This window comes from Belonocnema kinseyi, chromosome 2, assembly GCF_010883055.1.
Source record: "Belonocnema kinseyi isolate 2016_QV_RU_SX_M_011 chromosome 2, B_treatae_v1, whole genome shotgun sequence".
In the NCBI taxonomy this organism is placed as follows: Eukaryota; Metazoa; Arthropoda; class Insecta; order Hymenoptera; family Cynipidae; genus Belonocnema; species Belonocnema kinseyi.
The window spans coordinates 49,890,213-49,911,970 of record NC_046658.1 but is presented as its reverse complement, the minus strand read 5'-3'; the positions used below and the strand labels follow the sequence as shown (position 1 = coordinate 49,911,970).

The window sequence follows — 21,758 nt, the reverse complement described above, 5'->3', positions numbered from 1 at the left end:
TTACACTGCATAACGATTACCGAAGACGGGTCAAACTAATTTTTTAATGTACGCTGATATTAGAGGTTAAAATTTTATATGCTTTAAAGACTGCTTAAATTTAAGCAAAATAATCAATAACAGTTCAGCCAGGTAAAAGGACAATAATTTGGTCAAATTAAAAAATAAAATAATCAGAAAACCCTTAAGTAAACACCAGCTAAATCATAAACTGTTTTCTTATAGTAAAAATGGATCTAAATACCAAAAATAAATTTGACAATTTTTTATATTATTTGATTTTGGCTGTGCAGTTTTAAGACAAAAAATTGTAAGACAAATAAAGATTCAGGAAAATTATATGCAGAAATAAGGACTCATATAAAATTGCGTTTTATTTTCTGAAAGCGTAAACAGAATTTTGATTAAAAATCAAGTTTCTAGACTCCGTACGAACGCTATATAAGAGCTTAATGGCCTGATTTTAAAGTTTTAATTTTTGAAAAATAAATAAATTTCTGACTTTTTGTTGTCTTTTTTAAGAAAATTATAAATGTTTTTGTAACAAAATTAATTAAAGTAAGTATAAAGTGATTATAATTCCGGGAATAACTGAAACGTTGACAAAAATCCTTTATTAAAACAAATTTTTCAAATCATTTTCTTATTAGAAAAAAGAAAAATGTGTTTTGGTCTTGTCCGTCTGATATTTCCATTTTTGAATAAAGAGAAAGTATTGCAAATGGTTTTAAACCAGTCGCAACAGAAGTCCGAATAGGTATTAAAGTAAACGCAAATTCAGAGAAAAATGTCTTTGCACAAAAAAATTTTTTTTTACATAAATGGAAGTTTGGTTACTTCAAACAAATTTCGGTTAATTCAACAAAAGATTTTTTGGTTTAATTAACCAAATAATCAATCTAACATAAGATTTAGTTTAAGCAGCAAGAAAATTGAGTTGGGCTAAGCAAATATTTTGCTGTTTACATAATATGTATATTCTATGCTAAAACCAAAAATAAATGGTTGATTCATACAAATCTTTTTCTGAGTATATTCAATATTTTGTTGTTGATCTTAAAAAGAATTCTTAAAAGGCAAACCATTCACAGCGTTCGAATAAAATTTGTTTCTGTTTACAGGTAAATAATGGAGCGTGGAGTCTTCCTGGGTTTGTATGTGACTTTTACATAGCGATGGATGTAATGTGCAGTACGAGTTCGATCTTCAATTTGGTAGCGATATCAGTAGACAGGTGAGTTTTTAATTCTCTCTAGGTCCTCATTCGTGCATTGAATCGCGTAATTACATAAGGCTTCACCTGAGTGATTCTCATTTCGTGAAAAAATTCAAGCTCCGTTAGTTTCAAAAGCCGCAGAGTATCTTCACTCAAGAAAATTGTTTAAATTTCAATTGTAAAAGAGGAAGTTAGAAAATTCGTTTATTTCCCTAGATTACGACCCGAATATAATAAGGGTGCGCTACACAGTTTTTATTTTTAATGAAATTCACTTTCCAAGACCATAGGAAATATAAAATTGATAAAATGTACTCATGAAGGATAGGTAAGTTATATCGACACACTTTGGCTGTACGCCCTTATTACTCTCTTCTACAAGTCCATTAACTCTGTAGGTAACAAGCGACTAATTGCTTCTTGGCACATCGCTCACAGTAGCACACCAAAAGCGCTTTTAATTTTGTCATACGTTTTTTTTGTAATATAGGCGAATAATCTTTCTTTTATGTTTATTATTTTCTCTTTTTCATAAACTGATGTAAGCTTTGCACAATTACAATAAAATTATTTCGCTAAAAATTCATAGTGTTGGATTTTGTATTTCATATTAGGCTTAGAATGACTTAGAACATTCCCTAATTAAATTAATGAATTTGAAAAGATATCAAAGTAGACGCCAACCGTGTACAACAAAGAGTTTTATAGCCTACAGAGAAGATAATTGAGTCGTTCAAATATCCCTTTCCTCTAACACTCCCCTCTCTTTCTGTTATTCATGCCATCCTTTCCCAGCTGATCCCACCTTAGCCAATCATATATTATTATCCCCTCTACTCCCCCAACTAGTGAATTTCTTCCCTCCCCCTTCTTCACTTACCCCTCGGTGCAAGCTTCTCATTTAATAATAGTCTGCATGAGCCCTCCAATAACCCATCCCTTTATTTCCAACCTCTACAACCCTACTCTCCCTCGTCACCACTATTTACGCTATTCTTACTTCTTCACAACCCCTCATACACATGCAACGCCAATTGCCCTGCCCGCACTACCCATGTACTATCTCTCCTGAAAACCCCTTGCTTTCCATACTAGACACTCCACTACTACTATTATCCTCCATTCATATACTTTCCCTCCTGGAGAAGTACAAAAACTGATAGACCGTACATCCTTGATAAAAACTTTTTTGAAGCTTTGCAACAGGTGTGCTTTTACATATATTCCATATGTGCTATGTTGCAAAAAATGCAAATGCGATTAGACATTCAAAATGGTAATACAAAAGTTATAGATTCACTTATTTGAAAAAAAAAATTTGAAGAATTTCGAATTATAATGAAGCATACAAATATTAAAACATGTCTGCGAAGTTGAAGTTGAAGAACGGAGCATTTTTTTAATGCTTGCGGTTCAGAATCAAAGAGTGTACAATATGAGATAAAAACGCTAAAGTTTTGATAGTCACTTTTTTAGCAGGGTTTCTTTTTTCCATTTTTTCAAGTGGCTTTAAGGCCGAATGAATATCGGAAGCATTGATTTTGGGGGGATATTTTAATCGACTGATGCGTTGTCCACAAAATCGTCGTTCAACGTACGCTCTTGAATTTGAATTGCAGATACATAGCGGTGACCCGGCCGATAAAGTACGCCAAACACAAGAACAATAGAAGAGTGTGGTTGACGATACTGTTGGTTTGGGCGATATCAGCGGCGATCGGGAGTCCGATTGTTCTCGGCTTAAATAATACACCAGATAGGACGCCGGATCTCTGCATGTTCTACAATACGGACTTCATTATGTACTCAAGCCTATCCAGCTTTTTGATTCCGTGCATCATAATGATCTTCTTGTATTATAGTATTTTCAAGGTAAGTGAACAGTAGGAATTCTCCTAATATAGACAATAAGGTAGCCCAAAAAAAACCAATTTTTTTGTTTTTATTTGCGGCACCTATTATTTTTCTAGGTTTCAAAAAAAAAAAAAATCAGTGGACAGATCTATTATTTCAAATCAGACAGGTCGTTACACTCCAAGCCATCGAATCTCTTCGCGACGCAATTGAGATACTTATATTTTCTTTTTTTTTTTAATTCTTTTTATTATTACCAATTTTTTGTTGAATTTGTACTTCTATGAGGAAGAAATTCTGAGAGTTTTATGTGAAACAAATCACTCCGGTCCCAATGCTAACTTTTTGGCCGAAAAATTCAACTTTCGCATTTTTTACAAACAACGACATACGCGAAATAATATTCTTGAGAAATTTTACTTATTTATAAATTTGTTTATGTGTGTTTTGTAAAAAATTATAGATTCAATTTCATAAAGAAGCATGATATCAAAGGATTAAAACATAGAAAAGAATATTTTTATTTTATATGCGCCATGATAAAAGTATGAAAATGGTACCGCATTTCCATTTCATGAAAAAGTTTTTGAACCCAGGGTTAATTACGTAACTGTTGCCGTCTAAATTCACTTTCACGTTCTCTGCTATTGACAACTTAAAATTTTTCAATGTTTATTATTATATAATTATATTTCAGTTAAGTGAAAGTAAAAATGAAGTGGGGAAGTTACGTAATCGAGCCCCAGCTTAGTAATTATCTTCATACTCCTTTTTCTATTGCAAAACTTAGTTGAATATGCAAGCTTCTTTCAAGTTCCAGAAAAAAAATAACTAAGCACTCTAGGTTAAAGTAGAGCCAACGAAGTTTCAAGGTGGCTGTTGTAATTTGAATGATACCTAAAATGTTGACGAGTTCTTACTGAAAGAAGTACTTAAAACTAGCAAAAGGAAACTATTGAGTGCCTCACTGCAGTTGAAAGTTGCATTAAGTACCCAACAGTAGCCGAAGTCGTAAAATACCACTGTGTGTAATAAATTTGAAAGCACTCGAAAAACCTCGACCGCTACTTAGAAATATCACAGAGCGTGCAGCGACCATTTCAATGGATTTTATGATCTTCTAAAAAAACTACAAAAGAGTAATCAAAAATTTTAATATTTAAAGAATTTTTCGAGAAATAATTTAGCCATCAAGTATTCTTCACAATTTTGTCTTTTTCGTTATGAAATTCAAGTAGCTTAATAATTAAAACTTAATCAAGTAATATTAGTTTACAATTATTAAAGTTTAATCGATTTCGATAAAATTTATTTTGTAATATACTAATAGGAACTTAAGAGAAATTTACTTTCATCTGAGTGATCGTAAAATTTCATTTTATTTTAACTTAAGTCCAGTGTAGCATGTATTTCGTTTAATTAGTAGCCTTTTTAAATTTCTGACGCGAGTAAAAACATTTTATTCTGAAAGTTTGTCTCAATAATATCTCGATGAAAATAGAACCTTTTCTATATGCTTGTGATGAGATAGAACCTAGGTATTTAGAAGACAAAAAATATTAACAACAGCCTTCTTCATTACTTGCTAATATCTTGGATAAATATCTTGAACAAAAGGAAAAATATATTTAGTTCTTAGATAAATGAACTGTATCATATTTAGGTTATTTTTTATTTCAGGCACTACGAAATAGAGTGAGGAAGCAGAGGGCCAATAGAAAGTCAAATACAATGGACACAAAATCGGGAAGTATAATTGAGAACATTCCTCATACTAGAAGGTGAATAAAAGTTGTTCGCCTCTTGGTTACTATCTAGCTGTATTCTTTCTCGTTTCCTCTGACACAATAGACAGAAGCTTCCAGGATAATTCACTTTTCTCGCAGGCGCGGCGTCCTTTTATTTCCATTTACTTCCCATAGAGAACAACGGTTCCTAAAGAACCTTTAAATGGAATTAATTAACATCTACAACGACCATTTCATCCTACAAATTACTACAGAGACCTCTTGCACGAAATAATGCTTACGACATTTTTAGCATCACTATTGCAACAAAATATCAAATCAGTAATAATAATAATAATTTAATTCATTTATTCACTTTTGAAGCCTATATGATTCTGCCAGTTTCTGAATGCGTTTCGTCGCATATATTTTCGCAACTTTTCATGTCTTTTTGACGTAATCTAACATTCGGTTCCCACTTGCTTCAATATGTGGCGGTTCTCATTGCATCGAAATGCTTTACCGTCAATTTCGAAATAATTAATTTCTTACTTTATATTAAAATGACTAAATTAAGAAAATAATGTATCACAACTTCAAAATTAATGATTTTCAACGATTAAGTTTTAAAATCCGAATTAAAATGGTTTAATTCTTAAACAGCGTTTTGAATTCTAAAATTTTTAAAGCATTGTGGCAGAATATATTAATTTAAAACAATTTTAAATATTTCGTTTTAAATTCAATAATTTGAGATTTAAATTTTCTAAAATGTTTGGTGACACTTTTTTTTGAAGCATTAAGTTTCTAGTTTAAAATTATTTCGGCAAACAATTTTTCGGAACTATATGCTCTGCGAAATTTTAACAAGTAGTGTGAGAAAATATTTTGCAAATTTTTTTGTTTTCAGTCCACGAGTTTGAAAAAAAAAATTCCAACTTAGCGATGGTATGGTCCGGATAGCTTGTTTATTCAACTTCAATTTGCTTTTTTTAAAACCTCGATACGATGAGGTGAATAATTACACCTTACTTTTGTATTATTCAATAACAGAATGTTACATTAATATAGTATGTAATTACACAATGAAATTCAGCTAATTGGTCGATTTAGATGATTAATTTAGTGATTCTATTTTATTTACTTTTATTTAATACTAGCAGCAAATATATTCAAGTTTAGATCACCTTCAAGTTCTTTAATAATAATTCATAATTCATTACTCAAACAATTAATCAAAGAAATAGAAAAGTTAAATAATTTTCTATTTGATGGAATTTTGGAAATTGCACAGGTTTATTACAACGAAGCTGAACTAATATCATTTCTCATTAAAATCGTTTGAAATTGAACAATTTTATTCTGAGTTAGAAAACTTTGAACTTTAAAAATTTATGTTAAAAATTTCGAAAATAGAAGAATTAAATAATCATAAACATTTTTCACTTCTAAATAACAGCTTTAAAAATCGAAAACTTTTAAATTTAAATAATTTTGAAATCTAAATGACACAAGTGCTTTAAATTAGAAATTGAAAAATAATTTCAATATCATTTTACCGATTAGAATGAGAATATTTAAATTATACCCTAATGAAAAAAATTAAAGCATTTTGAGATCTTTTGACACAAAATTTTCAGAGCCTAATGCTCTGCGCAATTTCAAAAGTAGTGTGAGAAAAAAAATTTCAATGCGGATAGCTTGTTTATTTAGTTGCAATTTGCTTTTTTTTAAATTTGGCACGACAATTTTTCACTGACATATTGAACTTTAAATAAAAAAAGACACTTTTCTCTTTGATCGACGATATCTCAGCAAACAATGATCGCACATAAAATTTAGGGGCAGTTCTAAAAACTAGAATAAACGTCCTGCAAGATTCTGTCACGATCTTAGTTAATTTTTTTTATCCATGAAATAGATTTGAAAAAAGGGAAAAGAAAGGTAATTTATGATTTGTCAGAAAATCAACGGCTAAATTTCAAATCTTAATCAAATGACTAATGTGGATTGTGCCTCTTACACTTAAATAGTTCCTAGAAACCCTGCGAAGTTACATTTTGATCTAACAAATCGTTTCCATGTTGCAAAGGTCAAGCTTTTGAAGAATGTAAAGTGTCACGTCTTTTGCGCTTGAACATGTCATAATCATTGGCTAAAATGAACCATAAAAATTGGCGAGCTTTTTACCCTATTTTTTCGCAAATACCGCTGAAATTTACAACAAAATTTTTTTCAAACAAATTTTTTTCTCTAAATTTGACATTTTTTTTAAAGGCTTCCGAACCTTAAACAAATTTCGATTTTCACTACCGCTGGCATTAGCGTTAACCAAAGCGTACAACGTGGAAGTTACGGTCTAATTTACGCATCTGTGTGGATATGGCTGTTTGAGTGTGTGTGTGTGTGTGTGGGCTGGTTGTCTGTCTGTGTGTATGTTTTTCTATCTATTTGTTTGTATATCCTTCGGTCTATCCATTTCAAAGTACACGAAAGGTAAATGGCGTTTACACTCCAGCCAAGCCTTGTCTTGGCTAAGACGACGTTTACCTATCTCAAGACAAGCCTTGTCTTGACTGAGATGGTCGAACCTTTTTCGGCTCATAAATTAGATTAAAATGGAAGAATAAAAAATTTGTAATTATTAAATTAGCTATTTCTAATTTAAAAATTCAGAATATGTGTGTCTAAACGAGTATAATCCTTAAACATTTTCTTAAAAAAAAAAAAAAAATTGTAACTTTCTAGAAGAATCGCCTAAGCCGTTAGAAATACGTAAAAAACAAACAGCATTTTCGGCATCATCGTCAAACAAGTATAATACAAATTAAAATCCGTAAATGAGTTGATTAAATATATATATATTGTATAAAAAAATACAAGCTTGTTTAATCATAAACAAGGATTAGCTTTTATGACAGCCAGAATGACCCTTTTTTTTAGGACAGGTATACACTTGAAGTTACAAACCGCACGTGTTGGAGTCATAAAATTTAACTCAAGAGATAAATTTATGTCTTTTAGACATAGAAACTTGACTCCGAGACATAAATTGAAGTCTGGCTTCGTCTCAAAACTGAGACATGCTCAAGTCGAACTTTTCGACTTTAGCATGTCTTGATTGGGGGCAATTGAAGTGGAACTCAAGTCAAAGCATTTTTAGTCGGGGGGTAACGCCCATGTGATTACGAACTTCACGACGGGTGTATCCCTCTACAACCAATCACTAAACGAGCAGCTTCAGACTTTGACATGCAACGCATTGGCATGATGAAAAATCCAAAGAAAATTTCAAAAATTTCAATAAAGAAAAAGGGTATTTTTGAAGAAAAAAAAACTGTCTTTTGAGGTGTTCAGTTCGCATGAAAATCGAGCAGACATTTGTCTCCTAAACAAGTATGACTCGGCGTCGAAATGTGATTTAGGTCATTAACTTTAATTTTAATTAAATTAAAACTTGATGGCGCCACTTGACAGAGCCAGAAGCTACTCGTTTAGTGACTCTTGAAGAGGGATACACCCGTCCTGAAGTTGGTAATCATATGAGCGGTACCCAGGCCGTAGTATCATTAGGACATGTTGAAGCGCAAAAAACATGACCCTTTAATTTCTTTAAAAGTTTGACCTTTGCAACAAGAAAACGATTTATTAAATAAAAATGTAACTTTGCAGGATTTTAGGGGGTTATTTAACTATAAGAGATGCAGTCAACATTTAGTCATTTTATGAAGATTTGAAATTTAGTCATTGATGTTATGAAGAACCATAAATTACTTTTTTTTTCTTTTTTTCCCTTTTTTCAAATCTATGTCATGTATAAAAAAAATTATCTAAGATCGTGACAGAATCTTGTAGGACATTTATCCCTGTTTTTAGAACTGCCCCTTAATTTTATGTGCGACCATTAGTTCCTGAGATATCGTCGATCAAAGAGAAAAGTGTCCTTTTTGATTAAAAGTTCGATATCTCAATGAAAAACGGTCGTGCCGATATTTAAAAAAAGGAAATTGAAGCTGAATAAAGAAGCTATCCGATTTGCAAAAAATTTTCTCACACTACTAGTTAAAATTGCACGGAGCATTTAGTTCCCACAATTTTGTTGTTAAAAGATTTAAAAACACTTTCATTTTTTCCATTAGTGCATAATTTAAATATTTTTATTCTAAACGGTAAAATGATATTGAATTTATTGTTCAATTTCTAGTTTAAAAAATTTGTTTCTTTTAGATTAGAATAAAATTGTTCAATTTTTAACGATTTCAATAAGAAATGATATTATTTCAAGTCCTTTGTAATAAAGCTGTGCAATTTCCAAAATTTCACAAAATAGAAAATTCTTAATTTTTTTAATTTGTGTGTTTAATTGTTTTAATAATTAATTGTGAATTATTATTAAAAACGTGAAGGTGATCTGAGGGCGCAAATATTTGCTTCTAGTAGTAAATAAAAGTAAATAAAACAGAATCACTAAATTAGTGATCTAAATCGACCAATTAGCCGAATTTCATTGTGTAATTACATACTACATTAACGTAACATTCTGTTATTGAATTATACGGAACTTAAAGGGTAATTATTCACCTTATCTAATATATATATATATATACGAAAATAAAATTCTCCATTATTAATAGTCAACTGTTTGGAGTTTAAACTTGTTTTTCTTAAGAATGGTTAAAAAATATGTTTCAAAATAGGAATAAAGTTTCTAATATAACCTATCGGAAGTAAACCTTACAGTAAATTTGTTTCTCTGTTTGCTTTCACATCTTTCAAAAGGTCAAAACGTGAGCGTCAATTTTTCTTTTGGGACCTTGGTACCGCCAATTTTCCGAACTGGCAGAGATTCAAATGCTTTCCATTCTCGATATTTTACCTAACCTCTCTTGCTTGCACAGAATATATCTGTAGCGACGTCTAACACTATTTATTTACGGCAATTTGTCCCTCGATATTATACGGTGCAGATATATATCTACATATAATAAATTCGTGGTGCAGAGGTATATAAATTTGTGAAAATCGATAAATTCCTCCAATATAAGGAAAAGCTGTCCAGAGTTTTTTCGCCTACACAGGAAGTCAGAAGGATCATTTGAAAAATTATAAAAATAAAATGTAGACGAAACCACCCTAGATTAGATAATGACTTAGAGTAGATAATTTTAATTAATTGCAAAAATGGCAAAAAATATTAAATATTTTTGTTGGTAGAAAATTTATTGGCAAGGTAATAATATATTGTCTGACAAAATTTGATTGAAATATTTTAATTAATTAATGCGTGAAAGCAAAAAATTAATTCTCAAAAAAACAAAAAAAAAAAAAGATAATCGAAAATTTGCGGAAAATGTCACTGTCAAAATGGCCTCTCTGCGTTGGTCTCCCGAATAAAAATTCTTTGACTTGAGTTCGACTTGAATTGCCCCCAATCAAGACATTTTGAAGTCGGAAAGTTCGACTTGAGAATTTCTTAGTTTCTAGACGGAGGAGGACTTCAATTTATGTCTTGGAGACAAGCTTCTATGTCTACAAGACATAAATTCTAACGGCTTAGGAGATCCTTCTAGAAAGTTACAATTTTGATTTTTTTTAAGAAAATTTTTGAGAATTATACTTGTTAGGACCCAACTGATTCAAAATTTTTAAATCAAAAACAACTAATTTACTAAATACAAAATTTTTATTTATAAATTTAGATCCCATTTATGAGCCGCAAAATGTTCGACTATCTCAGCCAAGACAAGGCTTGACATCAGACAAGTAAACGTCGTCTTAGCCAAGGCAAGGCTCGACTTGAGACAAGTAAACGCCATTTTAACTGCCGTGGTCATAAAGTAGGACGAAGGCCTATATCTCAACTCAGTTTTGAGACTTAGCCAGACATCGATTTCTTGGAGACGAACTCAGGATATAAACAGGTCCAACTTAAGTCGAAGCATTTTTATTCGGGCTTGCATTTTTTTCAAGTTATAGTTTGAGTTTTTTTGTTCAGTTTTATGTTTATAGTCTTTTAAAATTGAATTTTCAAAAATAATTAGCTACAAAACTTATTTTAAATGTTTTGTTATTTTGAAACCCAGAAATTTTAACTGTTTTAGGTAGTCACTAGGAAAATGTATCATTTTTAGGACTAGGGTATGTAGAAAGGCGCTCTTATATCATCACTAGGTAGGTGATATATCGTAAAATAATTATAGTTTCCGCTACTATTTGAGTAATAACATTATTTTAATTATAGAACACTAACGAAAATTTGTAATTGTCAAGAATTAAATATTCTATCATTTCTAGGATCACTAAGAGAAACGATTAACAATTGATTGGTATAGGCGACAAAATCATTCTCTCGGCAAGTTCTAATATACATTCTTTAATAAATCTAACTGCATAACTTCCTGATGTTTCTATCTTTCTTTATTTTTGCCAAATGATGCAGTTGAACTCTTTTGAATATTTTCTTATCTACTATAGGGTGGTGTCCCCTATTATAATTGCATGATATTTACGCACTTATCACATGTGTAGTAACACTGCCCTTGAGGCTTAATCATAAATATTTATACTTTTCAATTTTCACATTACGAATTAATAGACTTCATTTTAAGGCGTCAAACTTTTCTATTTCCAGGTTAATTTAGAAATAAATCTCTATGAGAGTTTACAGTTTTCTGACTTCCTGTGGACCCTGTAACTATTTTTTTAATGTATTTTTTATACTTTTATCTTAGCCTTATTTTCATTCTATTGCCTAGACGAGAAATGTGAAAAATATTCTGAATGAGCTTTATACACTTACTTTACTCTTCCTACGAGAAGGGAAAACATGTTACCTACTATTTTTTTATTTTGTGGAAAAAATAAGGAAACTAATTTAAATATATGTTTTGTAGTTTATGATTTGTAGATAAACTTAAAAGTGAACTCACAAACTCTCTTTTCGTCTGCTGCAAACGTTTATAATAAGCAATTTTTCTAGATGCAATTGAAGAGGAAGAAAATAATTTCTTAACTTAAGTTTAATCCAACGCCTACAATTCCAAACTGAGTTGAGCTTCTTGTATCTATATTAAACCTGTAACGAAAAATCTGATATTTGCAGTTAACTATTAACAGTTGGTCTAGATATTTAATGATTTTCTTAAGCAGCCAGCAGTTGAAATTCGTAAGCAGTGGAGGATAAGAAAACACATAATTTTACATATTATCATCTACATTCATTAGGGTGGTCCAATGAAGAATGGAAATTCCTTGAAGAAAATGAAACTCCCGAAAATGTGTCCCTCGGAATGTTTGGTTTTGAACAGTCCACGTGCATTCCATGGAAATCTATTTTTCGACTCAAAAAATTCATCTATTAGTAACAAAATTTCGTTACACGAAGCTACATCCTTTAAAAATTCCTAAAATTTCAAACATGAATTTTTCAATTCTCGAAAATAGGAAATAGCCGAATTCTCAACACTTCAGAATGTAGGAAATTCTCGAATTTCCACATTCCTAGCAATAGTGCATTTCCGAATTTTCAAATTCCCGCATATAGTAAATTGCCGAAATTTCAAATTCCGGAAAATGGTGAATTTTGGAATATGCAAACACCTGCAGACAAGAGAAAATAGTTTGTTTTTTTTTCTATCAGAGAAATATTTCATTTTGTAATAATTACTGATTTTTGTTTTTAGGATTAAATCTTATTTTTTATTTTCTCGTAAAATTGAAAACTCGGCAACTTATTATTTTCGGAAATATTATAAATATCAGAAATTTGAATATTCGAGTTTTAAATTTTCATGAGTAAACGTTTTAGGCAGAATTACGAGTATTTTCGTTCAGAAATTGTAATTTATCGAAAATATTACGTATACTTTAAATTTTCACTTAACGGGTTTTCCGTTAGGGCCCATAAGTCAGTTACCCTCAAAAAATATGATTGATGGTCATTGCGCGAACCCTAAATATTAAGGCGCTTCAAAAATGACTTGGTTTCGCTTGATCCACCATACGTCTAAAAGGATGAACTGTTTTGTGTAATATTTCTACTACATGATCTAAAAGCAATTATACCGGTTTGGATAGAGAACTTTTTCAGGAAAATATTCTTGTTTTTATTGTTACAGTTGAAAATAAAGTGTTTATTTGCGCCTAAAAGCGGCAATACTCAGACTGCCGTATACGCTTGGCTGCCGGTGTTGCCAGTTTCACGCGCGAAAATACACTTTATTTTCAATTACGAAAAAACAGAAGAAAATTTTTCAGAAGAAGTTCTGTCGTAAAACTATCACGTTCAACAATTCATCATTTTCACGTATAGTGTAGATAAAGTGAAACCGAGAAGCGTGAGAGTCGTTTAAAGCGCCTTAAACAATTTAGCTTAAGAATTAGAGAGTTTTTTGCTATTTTAACAAAACGGAAGGGGGGGGGGGGTGAGCAAAGAAATTAAAAAAGTGGCAAATAAGGGCTACCGTAACGTATTAGGTTTTATTTCTTTAATAATATTTATTTGTTTATATAAATATATCAATGTTAAACATAACTGCCCCGTTTTAGAAGAATATCCTCAATAAAGAAAATCAAAGACGAGTTTTTTTTATATTAATAGATTCGTGAAAGGAAGATATACATAATTATGCAAAAAGGCCGTTAACTTAAATATTATGGAGAATTATTTCGTAAGTGTACCACGAACTTAAGAATGGTGCTGGAAACTTGGTAAATTTGAAAGTAGAGGGCAATATGTCACAGGAAAATTCACAAGAATACAGTCAACTCGGGCATAATGATATTTCCTAAATTATTTGATGACTTTTTGGTAGTAAAATAATTTTCAAACCCCCGACCGAGACAGCACATATGATAAGGGATAAGCAGATTAATAGAAATGATTAATTTGAAAATAATGAATTAAATTGTTTATTTACCGAGACAAACAAGTATTTTCAATTATAATAAACTTTTTTAGTTTCTTCTAAAAGGACATCATTAATCAAACGCATTTATATTTTTCATACTATTATGTGACATATTTTTCTTATACGAACATAGTTTAATAACACGATGTCGTCTTCTTCCGAGTTATTGCTTCCCAATTCGTATCTTCAACTCAATTTTGGACTACTAATTAACATTTTACACAATTTCTTATCATTATTGAAAAGACCGTGAGCAAATTATTCATCACAAGTGTATTTTTTAAAAATAGGGCAGATAAGTTCACATATATTGTAGACAAATTTTTTGCACAGAATGAACTATTGGAACTGCTATTGCTAATATACAAACTATTGGACTGCCCAAATAGTGTGGAGATAAAACTTGTAATTCATTAGCAGGTTTTGTTAGAATAATAGAGGCTTATGTAGTAGAGGTTTTTATTTTAATAAGAGGCATGAAGCTAGGATCTCTGAGGGTCATGTAACTGTAGAAGCTTTTTAGAGGCTTTTGACTAAGGTCACGTAGTGGGTATTCTGTGGCAAGGTTCGCCGAAACTGCACTGGGGGCAGCAGCCCTGGTGGCGCCGGGAATAGAAGAGCCAACGAACACGGCATCTGGGAGTAACGAGGATGAGGACGATACGCCGCTAGATCCTGTGGTGGTCATCTCGAACGAAAAAAGCACCGAGTACTTTCTAGCAACTGTCGTGGAGGAAGCAGCGTAAGATTTTTTTTTCATATAAAAATTATTTTTAGATACATTTTTACGGACTCAAAAAAGGATCAATGATCTATTAATATCATTGTATCATTTTTTCAAGTATTAAAGACGACATCTAATTATAACACATCCTCATTAATTATGATAGGAAAAGTATTAGACTGTATTAAATTCATCAGAAATTCCACGCAACGCGAAAAACATAAAAAAGTCTAAAAAGGAAATTATAACTTTTTGAAATAGCTGCAAGCTCACCTCTAACTTTTTTTCGACATGCTTAGACATTCTGAATCAATATTTATTAAACGTCATAAAAAAAAAATTTGGCAGAACGAAATGTAACTAAGAAAGGGCACAAAAGAAATTATATGTTTGGAAAATACACCTCCAATTTCCCTCCTAACCATTTTTTAAAGGTTTTCTAGTTTTTTTATGCATCGAAAATTAACTAACAAGTAACCTGAGCCAGACTTCAATTTAGGTCTTAAAAACAAGTTTCTATGTCTTGAAGACATAAATTTATCCCCAAGAGTTAATCTTCGTTAAAGAATAAACAATCGTGTATATGTTTATACAATATATATATATATATATATATATATATATGTGTGTGTGTGTGTGTGTCGTAGCCCACTAGCCGACCCAGTAGATTAGCCGACTAACTGGCCAGTCAGCTAATCGACGCTGAATTGACGACTGTAACCTGCACCTACTGGCGTTCGTCTATTGAACGGATGAACGCAGACAAGAAGCTTGCAGTCGGCTTTCCGACTATACTCTGTTCCCTGAGAGAAGATCCTCTAGGCGCGAATGTGAGTTGGCGTTTCTGGATGGACGAGTGTCCTTACCCGTTTTTTTCACACGCAGTTCATTAAGTTCTCTTCTCATTGGTCCCTTGGTCTTAATTTAATATTTATTACTTTCGCTAAGCTTCTTTCTGAAATAGTTTGAATGACTTTTACGAGATGTTAGCTATAAAAGAAAAGGACCTTACCGCGCGTAAGTCTCGAATTACAGGGGTCTACGGTAGCCACTTCAGTTTTTGAGTCAGCCGCTCTTTTTTGTAATTAAAAAGTTGAAAATTAATAGTTAAAATTTCGGCAATCCCCGACTTGAAAGTAATATATTTAGAACGTTCGAATTATTCCGATTCCAACGATATTTAATTTGTCTATAAAGTTTGAAAATGGGGGAAATGAGCAATATCAAATTGAATATTGAGCTAAAGTTTCTGCGATCAAACTTTTTTAAATTTTTGACATTCCTAGACAAGCAATGTATCATTGGAATCAGAAAAATTCGTAGATGCGGATTATGCTATTTTCAAATCGCCAATTGGAAAGTTTAAATTCTGTACACTTCCTTACTTTGACCTGCTCTAGACCAAAGACCCCTGCTGGGGTGACCTTATCCACACTGAGTTTGGTAAGCAAACAGATAAGTAGTAGAAAATATAAAGCCAGTGTCGTACATCAATCAAAGAAACTAGTTTCTAATGAATTTGAAGAAGTTGACTCAGATTGGCTGCAACATCTCAACAAATCCCTTTTTTTTATGAATTGACCAATGGGCTGCGCGAAGACAATCAAAATTAGTCGTTCTAGACTCTAGACTTCTAGATCTAGAGGATCTTCTCTCAGGTTACAGAGTATAGAGCGTTTCAGCCCAGTAGAGTGTAGATGACTATGCATACGGTTCATCATATCATTTAAGGATTTTAAATTATCATTTGTTTTTCATGGTAATATTCTGATTGAAAAATAATAAAAAGAGTTCTTATTAGAAATATTAAGCCATTTGCAATTTAAATGATGTAGTTATGTGACACGAAGTGTGTTAGTATGAAAACCTTATATAAAAAATTATTCGATTATCAAAATAAGTAAGGAAAACCACAAAAAAATATTGTGTCTTCTTTCACCGTATTTTATTCAAGATAGTTAGAAATAAAATTACAATCTGTCGAATCGTCACAAAAAAGTTGGTTAACAAGTTATTTTAAAGTAACGTTTTAAAAAACGTTCGGTATTTAATACAAAAAAGAGAAAATATCAACAACAAATTCATCTTCAACCAAGAAAGATAATTTTTTTACCAAAAAATAGATGAATCCTCTATTAAAATTTTTTAACCAAAAGAGATAAATTTTCAAACCAAAGAGAACACTTTTCAACAAAAGTGTTCCTTATTTGTCAACAAACTAGTGAAACTTTCTACCAAAATATTTGAATTTAAAAAAATAATAAAAGAATTTTTAACCAAAATAGATAAATTCTCAAGGAAAAATATGATAGTTGATGTTATTTCAACCAACAAATATTTTAATTTAAAATCAATCTCGGTTGAATGAAACCAGAAATTAGGACTTTCAACAAATTAGTTAATTACATCTAACGTAGCCGTATATCATTGCAAACAGCGACGTCTCGTAATTTGAGTAAATGAAGTTTACTTTTCTACGTTAAGAATTAATCAATCTTAGGCAGCACAATTGGTCTGAATTTTTATGATTGCTTCATGACGACTTATGTGATAATTGAATTTCATTATTATTATTATTATTATTATTATTATTATTATTATTATTATTATTATTATTATTAGTAGTAGTAGTAGTATTATTTATGTGTTTTTACTAAACTTTTACTCGGGTAAGCCCGGTTATACATCATAGCCACGGACTAAGTCAAGTGATTGATGAGATTAGAATGTTATAAGTTAATTCAAATAATTTAATACGATGGTTGAAGCCTCCTGCGATGATGTTGTAGGTATACAATTACGAGCGGCCACGAGCGTTGGAGGTGACAACAGTCACCTCTGGATGCTTTCTTAGAGCCATTATCTGCCACTCCACGTGTCAGTGCATCTTGCGTGCACATTGCCTGTAGCCGAAATCACAATGGTATGAATAGATGCATGATTCACATTCCTCCATATGGTATTTACTTCATGCCTTAACTCGCTATACTTGTGGATCTTCGTTGTACAGGTTGACTATAAATTCCGGTTAAGCGGACAAGCAATGTCGATGATGTAGACTCTTCCACCTTTTTTTCTCGCATCACGATGTCAGGTCGATTGACCCAGATGTAATGATCCGTTTGCATATAGGAACATCCCAATATAAGATGTAATCTTCGCTTTCTAAAACGGACATTGGAATGTATCTATAGAAGGTCATCCATTCTTTTAAGAGTTCTAGGTTTAGGGCAAGTTGTTGACGTATAATGCCCGCTACCTCATTATGTAGTTGCGTATATTCTCTCTGAGCCATTACACGACAGCCATTAATAACGTGCTCGATGGATGCGTTAGTATCTCCACATATTTGGCACCGGTCAACCACGTCTTGATGTAACACGTGTTTGCGACAATTCCTAGTTTTGACCAAGAATTATTATTAAAAAAGTCATATCCTAGGCCCATTGAGCAATAGTCAGTATAAAATTAACAATTTCATCACGTATTTTTTATAGTTTTCTTGATTATAATTATCCAGCTTTTACCTAAAATGTCTTCTTTTAAAGCTAGTTTATTGTTTAATTTACCTCATTATAATGAATGAACATAAATAAAACAAAAGATTTAAAAAAATTACTTTTTAAAAAACTTTTTCTGTGTCGTTTCCAAAGATTGTAATTTTATTTCTAATTATCTTGAATAAGAAAAATTAAAAAAGACACAATATTGTTTTGTACTTCTTTCCCTTACTTATTTTAATTAGCGGATCATTTTTATCTGAGATTTTCATTCTAATACACTTCGTGTCACGTAACAACATAATTTAAATTGTAAATGGCTTAAAATTTCTAATAGAAATATTTGTTGGTAGAAATAACATCCACTATTATACTTTTTCTTGAAAATACATCTATTTTGGTTAAAAATTCTTTTATTTTTGTTTAAATTCAAATATTTTGGAAGAAAGTTCCACTAGTTTGTTGACAAATAACGAACACTTTTGTTAATAAGTGTTGTTTTTGGTTTAAAAATTTATCACTTTTGGTTAAAAAATGTTAATAGAAGACTCATATATTTTCTGTTAAAAACATGATCTTGCTTGGTTGAAAATAAATATCTTTTTGAAAATTTCTCTTTTAGGTATTGAATACCAAAATTTTTTTAAACATTACTTTAAAATTACTTCCAAATAACTTTTTCTGTGATGTTTCTAAAGATTGTAATTTTATTTCTAACTATCTTGAATGAAAAGGCACTGAAAAAGATACAATATTCTTTTGTACTTTTCCTTACTTATTTTAATAATCGGATAATTTTTTATTTAAGATTTCCATACTAACACACTTCGTGTCAGATAACTACATAATTTAAATTGCCAATGGCTTATCATTTCTGATAAGAGCTCTTTTTATTATTTTTAACTCAGAATATTTCCATGAAAAAAAAAAAATAAAAATTCAAAATCCTTAAATTATATGATGAACCGTATGCATAGTCGTCTACAGGGCTGAAACGCTCTATACTCTGTTCCTTGAGAGAAGATCCTCTAGAAAGTCTAGAACGACCAATTTTGGTTTTCTTCGAGCAGCCCATTGTTCAATTTATCAAAAAGAAGGGATTTGTTGAGATGTTTCAGCCAATCTGCGTGAATCTCTTCAAATTCATTAGAAACTTGTTTCTTTGCTTGATTTACGACACTGGCTTTACGTTTTCTACTCTTGCCTGTTTGCGTACCAAACTCAGTGTGGATAAGGTCTCCCCAGCAGGGGTCTTTGGTCTAGAGCAGGTCAAAGTAAGAAAGTGTACAGAATTTAAACTTTGCAATTAGCGATTTGAAAATAGCTTAATCCGCATCTACGAATTTTTCCGATTACAATGATACAGTGCTTGCCTAGGAAAGTCGAAAATTTGAAAAAGTTTAATCGCAGAAACTTTAGCTCAATATTCAATTTGATATTGCTTACTTCTCCAATTTTCAAACTTTATAGACAAATTAAATATCGTTGGAATCGCAATATTTCGAACATTCTGAATATATTACTTTCAAGTCAGGGATTGCAGAATTATTAATTATTAATTTTTAACTTCTTAATTACAAAAAAGAGCGACTCAGTCAAAAACTGAAGTGTCTACCGTAGACCCCTGTAACTCGAGACCTACGCGCGGTGAGGTCCTTTTCTTTTGTAGCTAACATCTCGTAAAAGTCATTCAAAGTATTTCAGAAAGAAACTTAACGAAAGTAATAAATATTAAATTAAGACCACGGGACCAAGGTGAAGAGAACTTAATAAACAAGGTGTGAAAAAAAACGGGTAAGAACACTCCTCCATCCAGAAACGCCAACCCACATACGACCCTAGAGGATCTTCTCTCAGGGAACAGAGTATAGTCGGATTCTGATTTTTTAATTAAAAATAACTAATTTAATAATAACACATTTTTCATTCATCAATTTTAATTTCATTAAAATTAAATTGTGAAAAAACTTTTTCCAATCAAAGAGGTGAATTAGCAACCAAAGAGATGAATTTGAAACCAAACAACTGAATATTTGCAAAAGTAATTTGACTCTCATCTAAAAAAGGAAACTCTTCAATGAACAAAACTCTACAAAGTTCATTTTCAACCAAAGAAATGAATTGTCAATAACAATGATGAATCTTTAACGAAAAAAACGAATTAATTTTGGACAAAATATTTTAAACATTTACCAGCAGCAGATTAATTTTCAAAAAAAGAGTTTGATTTTTATACGAAAAAAATAGGAAATTTCAACAATGAAAAATAATTTTTTGCCAAAAAAAGAAATATTCAATTTAAAAAAATACATTTTCAATTAAAAATGCAAGTGACCTGTTCTATTAAAAAAATTGATTTTTTACCAAAATAAAATAATTTTCAACAAAATAATTAAACAAATGTTATCTAGTATAAAGGATCAAACAAATGTTTGTTGGCTTAAAACCAATATTTTTCTGGGTGTACAATTAATCAGATTATTGAAGAAAGAATATTTAAGCTGCTAAATTGTAAATAATCGATGGATTAATTAGAAATTAATTTATAAAATTAAATTATTAATTTATTTTTTTTGAGTTTGGTCTCATAAAAAATAGACGATCTTTTCTAACCATTGCATATCCGAGTCAAAATTCATCGACTTGAGTTCGACTTGGTTATGTCTTGAGATCGTCTCCAAGACATCGATGCCTGACTGCGTCTCAAAACTGAGTCGAGAAATAGGCCTTCGTCTTAATTTTATGGCCACAAAAGGTAAAACGGCGCTTACTTATCTCAAGTCGAGTGTTGTCTTAGCTGAGATGTTCGAAACTTTTTCGGCTTGAAAATAAGATTAAAATTTAGGAGTGAAATTTTTATTAATTATTTAATTACCTATTTTTAATAAAAAAAATCGAAAACATAGAAAGTTGTCTCCAAGACATAAATTGAAGTCTGGCTCCATCTCAAAAAGGGAACATGCTCAAGTCGAATTCAAGTCGAAGCATTTTTACTCGGGTACGTACCTTAATACTTTATAAATATCAGCACGAAGAGGATTAAAAAGAATTCCGAATCAAATCTCTTAAACTCCTTGTTCGAAAACTCGACTTAAAATTGCCAGGATACTAATTTAATGAAAGAAAATTGTTGACGACAAAAATGAAACGAATTCGCCGAAGAATATGAAATCTTTGTGCACCAAGTAGCCGGGAACATGAATACTATAGCGACTACGTGATTCTTAGAAATGAGTTTTTTCTTGCAATATGACACGGTAATTATTTAAGTATAATTCGTTTGGCCTAGAAGGCGGAGAGCTTAATATAGACAATGCTTTCCGAGGTCATCTTCAAGTTTCGTCTTAATTGTCTAGGTTCACTAATTAAGCTGACATTACTTCTGGTTTACAAATTAGAAAGTTTTGGAACCGTGCTTTTATTCTTCACCTCGACCACTGCTTTCCTTTGCTTCAGAGACAGTTGGTTTCTCGAGATAATTGCAGTTTGCTCTTCTTTCGAATAAGCTGCCTGGAACCACATGTTACTCTCATACCCTTTTTTTGTAATTTCCTCCCCGTTTACCCTCACTGCACACATTTTCTGTTGAGCTGTCTCGTTAAACGTGACCAGAAAATGACTCTCTTTTGAAGTAAATTAAAATTAAAAGACGAGAAATTTTATAACTTAACTCATAAAGCTTTTCACTGATGTATCAGATACCGTGAAGATAACATATGGTAAAAACAAGGTAACTCGAGTAAAAATCCTTTGACTTGGTTTTCACCAGCCCTAACAAAAAGGGTCATTCTGACTGTCATAAAAGCTAATCTTTGTTATGATTAAATA

General features: G+C 31.2%; 1 protein-coding gene across 1 annotated transcript in view; it reads left to right on the top strand.

Annotated features, from left to right (window-relative positions):
* LOC117182659 (dopamine D2-like receptor) overlaps positions 1-21,758 on the top strand; it is a 50,742-nt gene that overhangs the window by 21,500 nt on the left and 7,484 nt on the right. The window contains exons 2-5 of the mRNA XM_033375763.1: positions 1,092-1,234; positions 2,836-3,088; positions 4,751-4,851; positions 14,254-14,448. Of these exons, the coding sequence (XP_033231654.1) occupies positions 1,092-1,234; positions 2,836-3,088; positions 4,751-4,851; positions 14,254-14,448 (692 nt within the window). The remainder of the gene's footprint in view (positions 1-1,091; positions 1,235-2,835; positions 3,089-4,750; positions 4,852-14,253; positions 14,449-21,758) is intronic.